This window comes from Pipistrellus kuhlii, unplaced genomic scaffold (assembly GCF_014108245.1).
Source record: "Pipistrellus kuhlii isolate mPipKuh1 unplaced genomic scaffold, mPipKuh1.p scaffold_m20_p_3, whole genome shotgun sequence".
NCBI classification, from domain to species: domain Eukaryota; kingdom Metazoa; phylum Chordata; class Mammalia; order Chiroptera; family Vespertilionidae; genus Pipistrellus; species Pipistrellus kuhlii.
In genome coordinates this window covers 47,030,977-47,043,733 of record NW_023425529.1, presented here as the reverse complement: position 1 = coordinate 47,043,733, position 12,757 = coordinate 47,030,977, and the positions used below count along the sequence as shown (strand labels likewise).

At 34.2% G+C, this 12,757-nt stretch overlaps 2 protein-coding genes across 2 annotated transcripts; both read right to left on the bottom strand.

Annotated features, from left to right (window-relative positions):
* Window positions 1–942, bottom strand: LOC118729486 (olfactory receptor 6C65-like). Its single transcript, XM_036457021.1, has one exon. It carries the CDS (start codon window positions 940–942, stop codon window positions 1–3), a length of 942 nt encoding a protein of 313 aa, XP_036312914.1.
* Window positions 943–6,609: 5,667 nt separating this feature from the next.
* Window positions 6,610–10,142, bottom strand: LOC118729485 (olfactory receptor 6C65-like). Its single transcript, XM_036457020.1, has 2 exons — window positions 9,237–10,142; window positions 6,610–6,723 (listed from the first exon to the last, which is right to left on the bottom strand). The coding sequence occupies exons 1-2, from the start codon at window positions 10,140–10,142 to the stop codon at window positions 6,610–6,612; spliced, it is 1,020 nt and encodes a 339-aa protein (XP_036312913.1).
* Between the last annotated feature and the right edge of the window lie 2,615 nt (window positions 10,143–12,757).

Genomic DNA, 12,757 nt, shown 5'->3' with positions numbered 1-12,757 from the left:
TTATGGTGAAAATTTATTTGAAAAACATTTCTTGACCAAGTTCTTAAAGGACTGCTTTACCTGCTGGTTTCTTAAGGAGTAAATAAATGGATTTAGCATTGGGGCAACAGAGGTGTTGAGCACTGCTATACCCTTGGTCAAAGCCACTCCTTCTTTTGCTGAAGTTTTGACATACATGAAAATGCAACTTCCATAAGAAATAGAGATAACAATCATGTGTGAGGAACAAGTGGAAAAGGCCTTTTTTCTTTGCTCAGCAGAGGGGATTCTCAGAATCATTTTCAGGATGAATACATAGGAAAGAATCACTAATGTCAAGGTTATCATAAGCGTGAACACCGCCAGAAAAAAGGCCAGGCGCTCTAGGACGGCTGTGTCTGTGCAGGAGATCAGTAGCATTGGAGAAGAATCACAGGCAAAGTGGTCAATGATGTTGGAGTCACAGAATTCCAGTTGAAGTCCCATGATCACAGGTGGGAAGATAACGAGAAAGCCAGTCAGCCAAGAACTAATGACAAGCAGGTTGCAGATTCTGCTATTCATTATTACTGTGTAGTGCAGTGGCTTACAGATAGCCACATACCGATCGTAGGACATAGCAGTCAAAAGGAAAAATTCTGTTGCACCAAGGAGAATGAAGAAAAATACCTGGGCCATGCAAGAATTATAAGAAATTTCCATATCCCCTGTTGCGATGCTGACCAGGAATCTAGGAATAGAAACTGTTGTAAATAAGATTTCTAGGAAAGCGAAATTCCTGAGGAAAAAATACATGGGGGTTTTGAGGTGTGAATCTATCAAAGTAAGGGTGATAATTGTCATGTTTCCAGTTATGCTCAGGATGTATGTGAAAAATAGAAATATAAAAATTACAACATTTAACTCTGGGTCATCTGTTAATCCCAGGAGAATGAACTCTTTTACAGATGTTTGGTTTTTCATTTCTTATTGTTAACTTCTTCCACATCTGTAACTGCAAAGAGAAAACAATGATTTAGTGAGTACAAGGTTTTTTGTTTTTTTTTTAAATCACCTCTGCCAGCTTAAAAAATACTGTTTTTAATATAATGGGCCAATAAATTAGCTACCAAGTTTTACTGAATTCTGAAAATACATGTGAGCCAGAACAAAGAAACTTATACTTAGTAACTGCCTTGTAGATGACTAGCCATTTAATATTGAGTCACTTGATAGGTCTAATAAACACATCCGTACAAGAAAAAATATATTTAACTGGCTGGTGTGGCTCAATGATTGAACATTGACCCAAGAACCAGGAGGTCACAGTTTGATTCCCAGTCAGGGCATGTGACGGTTGGCAGAGACAATCACCAGTAAAGGGTGTGCAAGAGACATCCAATCAATTGTTCTCTCTCATCATTGATGTTTCTCTCTTTCTCTTTCTCTCTTTCTCTCTCTCTCTCTCTCTCTCTCTCTCTCTCTCTCTCTCTCTCTCTGTCTCTCTTCCTCTCTCTTTCTCTCTACCTCCCTTCCTCTCTGAAATCAATAAAAACATATTTAAAAGAAATAAAGACATTCCTTACCAAATGTGTTTTACTTTCTCTTAAAAAGTTGTTCATATGTGTATAAAAATGCAAAATATTATATTAGTTTTATTAGACTATTTCACCAATGACCACATGTTTTTTTCTGAATTTTCTTTTATTTATTTAAAAATAGTTCATTCATTTTTTACATATGTGTCCTATACCCCCATTATCCCCCATCCCCCACTAATGCTCCCCCCCCCCTCCGTTGTCTGTGTCCATTATTAGGCTCATATGCATGTACACAAGTGGTTGATCTCTTCCCCTTACTCCCACTGACCCCCACCTTCCCAGAGGTTTGACGTTCTGATCAACGTTTCTCAGTCCCTGGATCTGTTCCTGTTCATCAGTTTCTGCCATTCATTTTGTTCCACAAATAAGTGAGATCATGTGATGTTTATCTTTCTCTGCCTGGCTTATTTCACTTAGCATAATATTCTATCATTCTTTGAAAATGAACCATTTTAAAGTTTAGTTTTTTAGAGAGTTTTTGCCCCCAAATTTTCTGAGAATGTTTTATGTCAGCCCCACCTATATAGATGATTAATAATAGCAAAAGAATCTGACTATCAAAACCACACACACACACACACACACACACACACACTAGTACATAGATATTACTAAATAAGCATACAGAATGTATATTTATTCTTTATGAATTAAATGATAACCTATTGCTTTTTAGAAGAGATTCTAACAGCCAAAGTTAAGGGACCTAAGTTACTGTATAAGCTGATTAGAAATAGGAAAAATTAAATGAGGTGAGAAATGAAAAAAATTGCAATAATATAATCCCATGTGATAGCAATTTGATTGTTGAAACCCAAACACTCTGCTGCCTTACTTTAATTGTCAGTGTTTGATGCTTAATTTGGAGCATTTCATAGATTTCACCACTTGCTTCTGCCTTCGAGTTCCTTTTGTGATAGCATACTTACATAGTGTGTTGGTGGAACTTGGTGAGATGAACCTGGTTGCATAGAGTGAGATGGAACATATGGAAAAATAAGTCCAGTACAAAGCTGTTCTTGAAGCAAGGAGGCCCTGAAAGAAAGGTGACATAGCACCAGTTGCTGGTAGAAGGTGCTACATCCAGACTATAAGCGAAGTATCCAAGAAACCTTGCAACTTGTGACCAAGGAAACTGATTATCAAAAATACATCTAGAGACAGAGAAGCATGGAACAAATTGTCAAACCCAGAGGGAAGGCATGAAGGGTGGTGTTAAGAGATCAACGAAAGGACTTGTATGCATGCATGGAAGCATAACCAGTGGACACAGACACTAGGGTGCTGAGGGTATGTTCTGGGGCTGGGAGGAGGTGGGGAGAGGTCAATGGAGAGAAAAGGAGACATAAGTAATACTTTAAAGAATAAAGAATTAAAAGAAATAGCTGGTGACATTGTGCCTAAAGCTCAGTTTCAAGTACTTAATCTATATTAAGTCTGAAAGACTGAAAATAGAGCCCTGTCTTAAATTTTGACCTGATGAATCAACAGAATCAGAGGCTATATTTTCTTGGAATGTGGGTAACACTGTTTAAAAAAATAAATATATAAAAGAAAAAAAATGGGGATCAGGAAAATATTTAGCAGTAAAATTGGTAGAGTTGAGAAAGTTCTATATTTTCTGGATAATTAAGTAAAGCTCTTAGTTCATAAGAAAAAGGCTCAATAACATGAATGAAAATCAAGAAATAACAAGTATGGAAAAGAGGGGAGCTTCATAGCACAGGAGTAAAAGTGTTAGAAAGAAAATTCTCACAATATAAAGAACTTTCTTCAGTTGCATTAATCCAAAGCCAGACATTTAGTTAGCTCTTCTTTTCCAAAATTTACTTAAAATAACATTTTAACCTTAAATGCTAGAAAAATCTTACTTAATCTTAGATTCTTCAGTAAAAGAAAGATTATGTGTGTATATATATATATATATATATATATATATATATATATATATATATTTACCTTACAGCAGGAACCCTGGTTTTCTAACTATTGTTTTGAAAACAGAGTGGTTTTATGCTATTTTTTTTCCGCAAAATAGTCACTGGGGATTCTTGCAAAAAAATGGAATTAAAATGTCTCTAGAGAGGAATGGTACTAATGAATAGACTCTAAATTGAGTTGAATAATTTTAATGAGTTGTTCTTGGAAAATTATTGTTTTAAACATTAAACATCAGAGAGGTTTAGTACAAACAACCATGAAGAATTTAAACCCAGCACCTTAGACTGCTTGGCCACACCACCAAAACCAAAACCTGGCAATGATAACACACACACAGAAACCCTAAGAGAATATTTCCTCTAATGAATGCAGATGCAAAAATAATAAACAAAATACTAGTAAATCGAATACAATAAAACATTAAAGAATAGATCACAATCAAATGGGTTCATTGCATGGGCACCAGAGTGGTTCAGCAGACTCAAACCAATCAACATAATATACCATGTTAACAAGCTAAAGGAAAAAATACTATGGACTTATCTATAGGTACAACATTCATTTATGATTAAAACACTCAAGAACATGGGCATAGAAGGAAAGTGCCTCAACTTAATAAAGGCCATATATGAGAAACCCTCAGCTAATTTATACTAAAGGTGAAAAAGTGACAGCTTCCTCTAAAGAACAAGACAAGGAGGTACACTTTCCCCCTCTTATTCACCAGACTCCTGGAAATCCTAGTTAGAGCACTAAAGCAAGAGAAAAAAATAAAAGGCATCCAAATTGAAAAAGAAGTTTCAGTGTCACTTTTTTGCAGATGACATGATTTTATATAGAAAACCCTAAACATGCCACACACACACACACACACACAACAACAACAACAACAACAACAACAACAACAAAACAAAACAAAAAACTATTAGAAACAATAAAAAAATATAGTAAAGTTTCAGGATACAAAGTCAATGTATAGAAATCCAATGCATTCCTGTATACTAACAATGAAATTTCAAAAAACAAAGAAGAAAAAAAACACAATTCCTTTTACAATTGCAGAAAGAAAAAGAAACACTTAGAAATAAAGGGTGTGAAATACCTGTATGCTGACTTCTAGAAAGCATTATTAAAAGAGATTGAAAAAGACACAATGAAATGCAATGATGTACCATGCTCAGGGATTTGAAGTACCAACATATCGTTAAAAGCAGTCACATTACCCAAAGCAATATATAGATTTAATGTAATCCCCATCAAAGTCCCAATAACATTTGAAAAGAAACAAAACAAAACAAAAAATCATTAAATTGGTCTGGAATCACAAAGGACCCCAAATAGCTAAAGCAATCCCGAGAAAAAAGAATAATGTCAGAGGTATCACATTCCCTCACTTTAAATTACCAAGATACAATAATCAAAACTGCATGGTATTGGCAGAAAGACACACAGACCAACGTAACAGAATTGAGAAACCCAAAATAAACCCATTTGTATATGGACAAATAATTTTAAATATATTTTTATTGATTTCAGGGGAGAAAGTGGAGGGTGGGAAAGAAACATCAATGATGAGAGAATCATTAAAAACTGCCTCCTGCATGCTTCCTACTGGTGATCCAGCCCACAAACTGGGCAGGTGCCCTGACCAGGAATTGAACCATAACCTCCTGTTCATAGGTTGATGCAACTGAGCTATGCTGGCCAGGTAAGTGTTATTTTATTTTTACTGGAATAAATGTCAAGGCAATTTAAATCCAGTTATATGTAAACTTGTGAAGAAGCAGATAATAGCAATAGGATAAAGAATGACCTACTTAACCATTTCATTTGTTACTAAAAATATATTGAATATACATTCTAGGCACAATATAGTTAATAGATAGGCACTACATCAAAATACAGTAAAAATTGAAAGACTAATATATAAAGATAAAACTCATGAGCTCGGTTTACCTGAAAAAATCTGTTTTTTCAGGTAGACATGTATTATCTCTTCTCTTTTTTTTGGGGGGGGAGGAGGGATTATGTTTCACAATAAGTATTGTTTCTTTCACAATAAAAAAATGAAGCAAACAAGATTCAAATATTGTTCTATTTTAATCTAATTTTTCCTCCTTAGCAATTGGAATCTGGTACATTTTATTTTCAGTATGTTCTCAATAGATGCCAAAGTTGAATTGTTTTTTGTCCTAAGAATTATGTATTTGTATTTCCTGGACTTACATATTTGGTGAATGATACAAAAGAAAATTTTCAGAACACATCAGCAAACACAATCCTTACAGAATTCATTTCCATTTGCCTAAAGTGATTCTACTTGCTCCTTTTTGACTAAAATTTGCATAACACAATGACAAACCTTTTTAATACACAATGTTGTATGGTACAGATTCTATTTAAATCTTTAAATATGAACATACATATAAATAATGAAAAAAATAAGAACATTTTTGTAAGATTAAATATTTATTCTAGAAAGTTGTTACATTTTAACCTTTTTCAAGTTCACCTTTCAAAAATAATAATTAGATAACTTTTCTGTTTAACAAACAGAGGTTTTGGAAGATATGATATAAAAAAGAAATATATTGGAAGGAAGAAACATAAAGCAGCAACAATAATAAATTGTATAAGAAAATGTAATGAGTTTTATTTTTATTTATTTTTTAAAATATATTTTATTGATTTTTTTTGCAGAGAGGAAGAGAGAGGGATAGAGAGTTAGAAACATAGATGAAATAGAAACATCAACCATCTGCCTCCTGTACACCTTATACTGGGGATGTGCTGATAACCAAAGTGTATGCCCTTGACTGGTATCGAACCTGGGTTTAGTCTGCAGGCCAACACTCTAGGCACTGAGCCAAACTGGTTTCAGCGAGTTTCATTATTATTGTCACATTCGTTATTCTTTGTATTATACCAAAGATCTAATTAACCTTTAACCTGTGCCCCAAAATGCTTTCATTAGGTCGTGTTAAGAACCTCATTTTGAAAATGATGAAATTGAGGTACTGAGAAGTATGGAACTTGACAAAGGTTACATAGGCAGTATGTGTAGATAGGTGAGCATTTGGTCTGTCTCCTACTGTACCATTCGTAGTGCTTAACGCAGATTCTGATTCAATTTTATTTGATGGATTAAAACATGAATTAATGATTGAATAGTATGTATGCAACCCATATTAGAATTGTTCTCAAAATCCAGAGATTTCTGTAGCTATGCAGGCATAGCTCTGCATTCATGAATCTATTGTTCTGAACTAGTCAATCCTGACATGAAGACACCAGAGCGGTGTGTGTCAACAAAATGGGAACCTTAGGTAATGGGAATTTTGGAATCCTAAGGAGGTAGGTAATCAATCTCCTGAGAGATGTTTACCTGTATAGGTCAGTATGGTGCTACACCTTGCTGCTACTCATACTGCCATTTGAGACATCATGCATGGACTTTGAAAATATTATACAAAGCAAAATAAGTCAGTCAGAGAAAGTAAAGAACCATATGATTTCACTCACTTGTGGGACACAAAACTGAATCTTCTCATTGGCACAGACAATAGCGTGGTGGTTCCCAAAGAGAAGGGGGTAGGAGGTAAATAATGGGAAAAGGGGGCCAAATGTACGGTGATGGAAGATGATTTTACTTTGGATGGTGGGCAGACAATGAAAAATGTATCAATTTTGTGATATTCTTAAGTTACCAGGTTTGGTTTCATTGATATTTTAAATTTTATTTTTCTGGTTTCTATTTTATTGATCTTCATTATTCCCTTTCATGTTTTGTGTGGTACTGGAAAGAATGAATATTCTGTTGATGTTGGATGCAATATTCTAAAAATTTCAATTAGATCAATTTGGTTCATAACGTTGTTCAAGTTTTCCATACCTTCATCTATTTTCCTTTTTAAAAAATTTTTGGTAAGTTATTGAAGGTATTGAATATGTTTGACTCCAATTGTGCATTTGAGTGTTGAATTCAACTACATAGTGTTAAGTTAAACTACAATTGTCAAGCTGCTTGATTTGCAAAGATTGGTTGATTTTGAATATGTAATTGGGAAAAATCAATGAAATAATTCTGTAAAAATCTATTGAGATACAGAATTTACAACAAAGTTTATTGTATATTTTATTATTTGTTAACTTATATTTTTAAAATTTATAATACGTCTGTTTATTCTTTTCTGATAACTAGTTATTAAAACTGACTAGCACCCTATTTCTCTCTGCCCATACACATTGAAGGACCTGGACTTTATTGAGCACTGGATTGCTAGAGTAATGTCTCCATCAATGGATGCAAAGCAAGTATTTGGATTTATGTAGAATCTCCAAAGTAAAAACGGCAAAAATGAAAACATTGTCATGCAAAGAGAGAGGAAAACCTATAATTTTGGAATAGTAGGAGAATTCATATCTATACTGCCTAATAAGAGAGTCCATTATACTTCTCAGTTCTCACTGAAGTTACCATCAAATTGAGCAAAACACTGTTTACAAGCAAATGTAGGAAATGTTTTTGCTAAGACACAAAATTTAAATATTATATAGATGTTTTAGACATTAATACTCTCCAACAATCATTAATTTTTATCTGTGTTTGATTCAGGGTAACCCTGTTTCTATAAGTACTTGTTAGAAGAGGTCATACATATGTTTTTTAAAATATGTATTTTTACTGACTTCACAGATGAAGGGAGAGGGAGAGAGCGATAGAAACATCAATGCTGAGAGGAAATCATTAATTGGCTACCTCCTGCACACCCGCCACTGGTTGTTGAGCCTGCAACCCTGGCATTTTTCCTAAACAGGGATCAAACTGTGACCTACTTATTCACAGGTTGATACTCAATCACTGAGTCTCACCTGTTGGACAGAAGTCACATTTTAATGCTGATATAAGAGAATCCAAGCACTGAGAATTAAAAAGAAAAAGAAAAAAGGAGGTAGAGAGCAAGACAGTTGTAATACTTTTAACAATAAAGTAAATTTAAAAATTAAAAGAAAATGTTTACTTAAAAATATTAAGCAAGAGTGTCCCGATGGTAAAGTAAATGATGTTACATGTTCATGCACCAGAGATGTTTTCTGGTTAGAGTAGTGGTGTCCTACGGAAATATTAATATCAATACCATACGTGTAGTAACTTTGAAATTCAGTCCAAAAACATCATTAAAATAAATATGTTGTAACATGAAAGGATGGAATGGACAATGAAGATATAACATCTATGTCCCAAGTAACATAGATAAACATTCATAATGTAAAAACTATAGAAAATATGAAGACAAATTAAGGACATTAGATTTAGGAGACTTTATCTCAAGAAAATCTTATTTTAATACTCTGTGCATATATTCTGGGAGAAATATATTTTTAGAATTCCTTGGCGATAACATTCTTTAATTTTTGATTAGTGTACAAAGGAAAAGATCTTCAATGAATTTTAAACTAGCTTTTGGCATTTTTTAAAAAAATATCATTTTCATCTATATAACATCAAATTATTCATGTTCAGAAAAATTTCAGGGCATGTAGATTTTAAAAGATATTTGAGCCAAGTGAGGTCAAAATGGCATAAACAGAGAATAAAACTTGAAGGAAAAGGAAGTATAGCAGTGGATGAAGATATACAAGAATATTAATATTATATCAGGCATAAAGTTTCATTTAAATAAAGTTCAGGCCATAAATTTATGATGAAAATTTATTTGAAAAACATTTCTTGACCAAGTTCTTAAAGGACTGCTTTACCTGCTGGTTTCTTAAGGAGTAAATAAATGGGTTTAGCATTGGGGCAACAGAGGTGTTGAGCATTGCTATACCCTTGGTCAAAGCCACTCCTTCTTTTGCTGAAGTTTTGACATACATGAAAATGCAACTTCCATAAGAAATAGAGATAACAATCATGTGTGAGGAACAAGTGGAAAAGGCCTTTTTTCTTTGTTCAGCAGAGGGGATTCTCAGAATCATTTTCAGGATGAATATATAGGAAAGAATCACTAATGTCAAGGTTATCATAAGCGTGAACACCGCCAGAAAAAAGGCCATGAGCTCTAGGACGGCTGTGTCTGTGCAGGAGATCAGTAGCATTGGAGAAGAATCACAGGCAAAGTGGTCAATGATGTTGGAGTCACAGAATTCCAGTTGAAGTCCCATGATCACAGGTGGGAAGATAACGAGAAAGCCAGTCAGCCAAGAACTAATGACAAGCAGGTTGCAGATTCTGCTATTCATTATTACTGTGTAGTGCAGTGGCTTACAGATAGCCACATACCGATCATAGGACATAGCAGTCAAAAGGAAAAATTCTGTTGCACCAAGGAGAATGAGGAAAAATACCTGGGCCATGCAAGAATTATAAGAAATTGCCATATCCCCCGTTGTGATGCTGACCAGGAATCTAGGAATAGAAACTGTTGTAAATAAGATTTCTAGGAAAGCGAAATTCCTGAGGAAAAAATACATGGGGGTTTTGAGGTGTGAATCTATCAAAGTAAGGGTGATAATTGTCATGTTTCCAGTTATGCTCAGGATGTATGTGAAAAATAGAAATATAAAAATTACAACATTTAACTGTGGATCATCTGTTAATCCCAGGAGAATGAACTCTTTTACAGATGTTTGGTTTTTCATTTCTTATTGTTAACTTCTTCCACATCTGTGACTGCAAAGAGAAAACAATGATTTAGTGAGTACAAGGTTTTTTTTTTAAATCACCTCTGCCAGCTTAAAAAATACTGTTTTTAATATAATGGGCCAATAAATTAGCTACCAAGTTTTACTGAATTCTGAAAATACATGTGAGCCAGAACAAAGAAACTTATACTTAGTAAATGCCTTGTAGATGACTAGCCATTTAATATTGAGCCACTTGATAGGTCTAATAAACACATCCGTACAAGAAAAAATATATTTAACTGGCTGGTGTGGCTCAATGATTGAACATTGACCCAAGAACCAGGAGGTCACAGTTTGATTCCCAGTCAGAGCATGTGATGGTTTGCGGGATCAATCTCCAGTAAAGGGTGTGCAAGAGACATCCAATCAATTGTTCTATCTCATCATTTATGTTTCTCTCTCTCTCTCTTTCTCTCTCTCTCTCTCTCTCTCTCTCTCTCTCTCTCTCTCTCTTCCTCTCTCTTTCTCCCTCCCTTCCTCTCTGAAATCAATAAAAACATATTTAAAAGAAATAAAGACATTCCTTACCAAGTGTGTTTTACTTTCTCTTATAAAGTTGTTCATATGTGTATAAAAATTAAGTATAAAATGCAAAATATTATTTTAGTTTTATTAGACTATTTCACCAATGACCACATGTTTTTTCTGAATTTTCTTTTATTTATTTTTTAAAATTGTTTATTCATTTTTTACATATGTGTCCTATACCTCCATTATCCCCCCCCCCCCACTAATGCCCCCCCCCCTGTTGTCTGTGTCCATTATTAGGCTCATATGCATGTACACAAGTGGTTGATCTCTTCCCCTTACTCCCACTGACCCCCACCTTCCCAGAGGTTTGACGTTCTGATCAACGTTTCTCAGTCCCTGGATCTGTTCCTGTTCATCAGTTTCTGCCATTCATTTTGTTCCACAAATAAGTGAGATCATGTGATGTTTATCTTTCTCTGCCTGGCTTATTTCACTTAGCATAATATTCTATCATTCTTTAAAAATGAACCATTTTAAAGTATAGTTTTTTAGAGAGCTTTTGCCCCCAAATTTTCTGAGAATGTTTTATGTCTGCCCCACCTATATAGATAATTAATAATAGCAAAAGAACCTGGACTATTAAAACTACACACACACACACACACACACACACACACACACACACACGAGTACATAGATATTACTAAATAAGCAAACAGAATGTACATTTATTCTTTATGAATTAAATGATAACCTATTGCTTTTTAGAAGAGATTCTAACAGCCAAAGTTAAGGGACCTAAGTTACTGTATAAGCTGATTAGAAATAGGAAAAATTAAATGAGGTGAGAAATAAAAAAATATTGCAATAATATAATCCCATGTGATAGCAATTTGATTGTTGAAACCCAAACACTCTGCTGTCTTACTTTAATTGTCAGTGTTTGATGCTTAATTTGGAGCATTTCATAAATTTCACCACTTGCTTCTGCCTTCGAGTTCCTTTTGTGATAGCATACTTACATAGTGTGTTGGTGGAACTTGGTGAGATGAACCTGGTTGCATAGAGTGAGATGGAACATATGGAAAAATAAATCCAGTACAAAACTGTTCTTGAAGCAAGGAGGCCCTGATAGAAAGGTGACATAGTCCCAGTTGCTGGTAGAAGGTGCTACATCCAGACTATAAGCGAAGTATCCAAGAAACCTTGCAACTTGTGACCAAGGAAACTGATGAACAAAAATACATCTAGAGACAGAGAAGCATGGAACAAAGTGTCAAACCCAGAGGGAAGGCATGGAGGGTGGTGTTAAGAGATCAACGAAAAGACTTGTATGCATGCATAGAAGCATATCCAGTGGACACAGACCCTAGGGTGCTGAGGATATGTTCTGGGGTCTGGGAGGAGGCAGGGAGAGTTCAATGGAGAGAAAAGGAGACATAAGTAATACTTTAAAGAATAAAGAATTAAAAGAAATAGCTGGTGACATTGTGCCTAAAGCTCTATGGGCAGTTTCAAGTAGTTAATCTATATTGTCTGAAAGACTGAAAATAGAGCCCTGTCTTAAATTTTGAACTGATGACTCAACAGAATCAGAGGCTATATTTTCTTGGAATGTTCATAAAACTGTATAAAAAACTAAATATATACAAGAAAAAGAAAAAGAAAAAGGGGGATCAGGAAAATATTTAGCAGTAAAATTGGTAGAGTTGAGAAAGTTCTATATTTTATGGATAATTAAGTAAAGCTCTTAGTTCATAAGAAAAAGGCTGAACAACATGAGTGAAAATCAAGAAATAACAAGTATGGAAAAGAGGGGAGCTTCATAGCACAGGAGTGAAAGTGTTAGAGAGAAAATTCTCACAATATAAAGAACTTTCTCCATTTGCATTAATCCAAGGCCAGACATTCTTTTCCAAAATTTACTTAAAATAACATTTTAACCTTAAATGCTAGAAAAATCTTACTTAATCTTAGATTCTTCAGTAAAAGAAAGATGAAAAATATATATATTTACCTTCTAGCAGGAATCTTGGTTTTCTAACTATTGTTTTGAAAACAGAGTGGTTTTATGTTATTTTTTTTCTCAAAATAGTCCA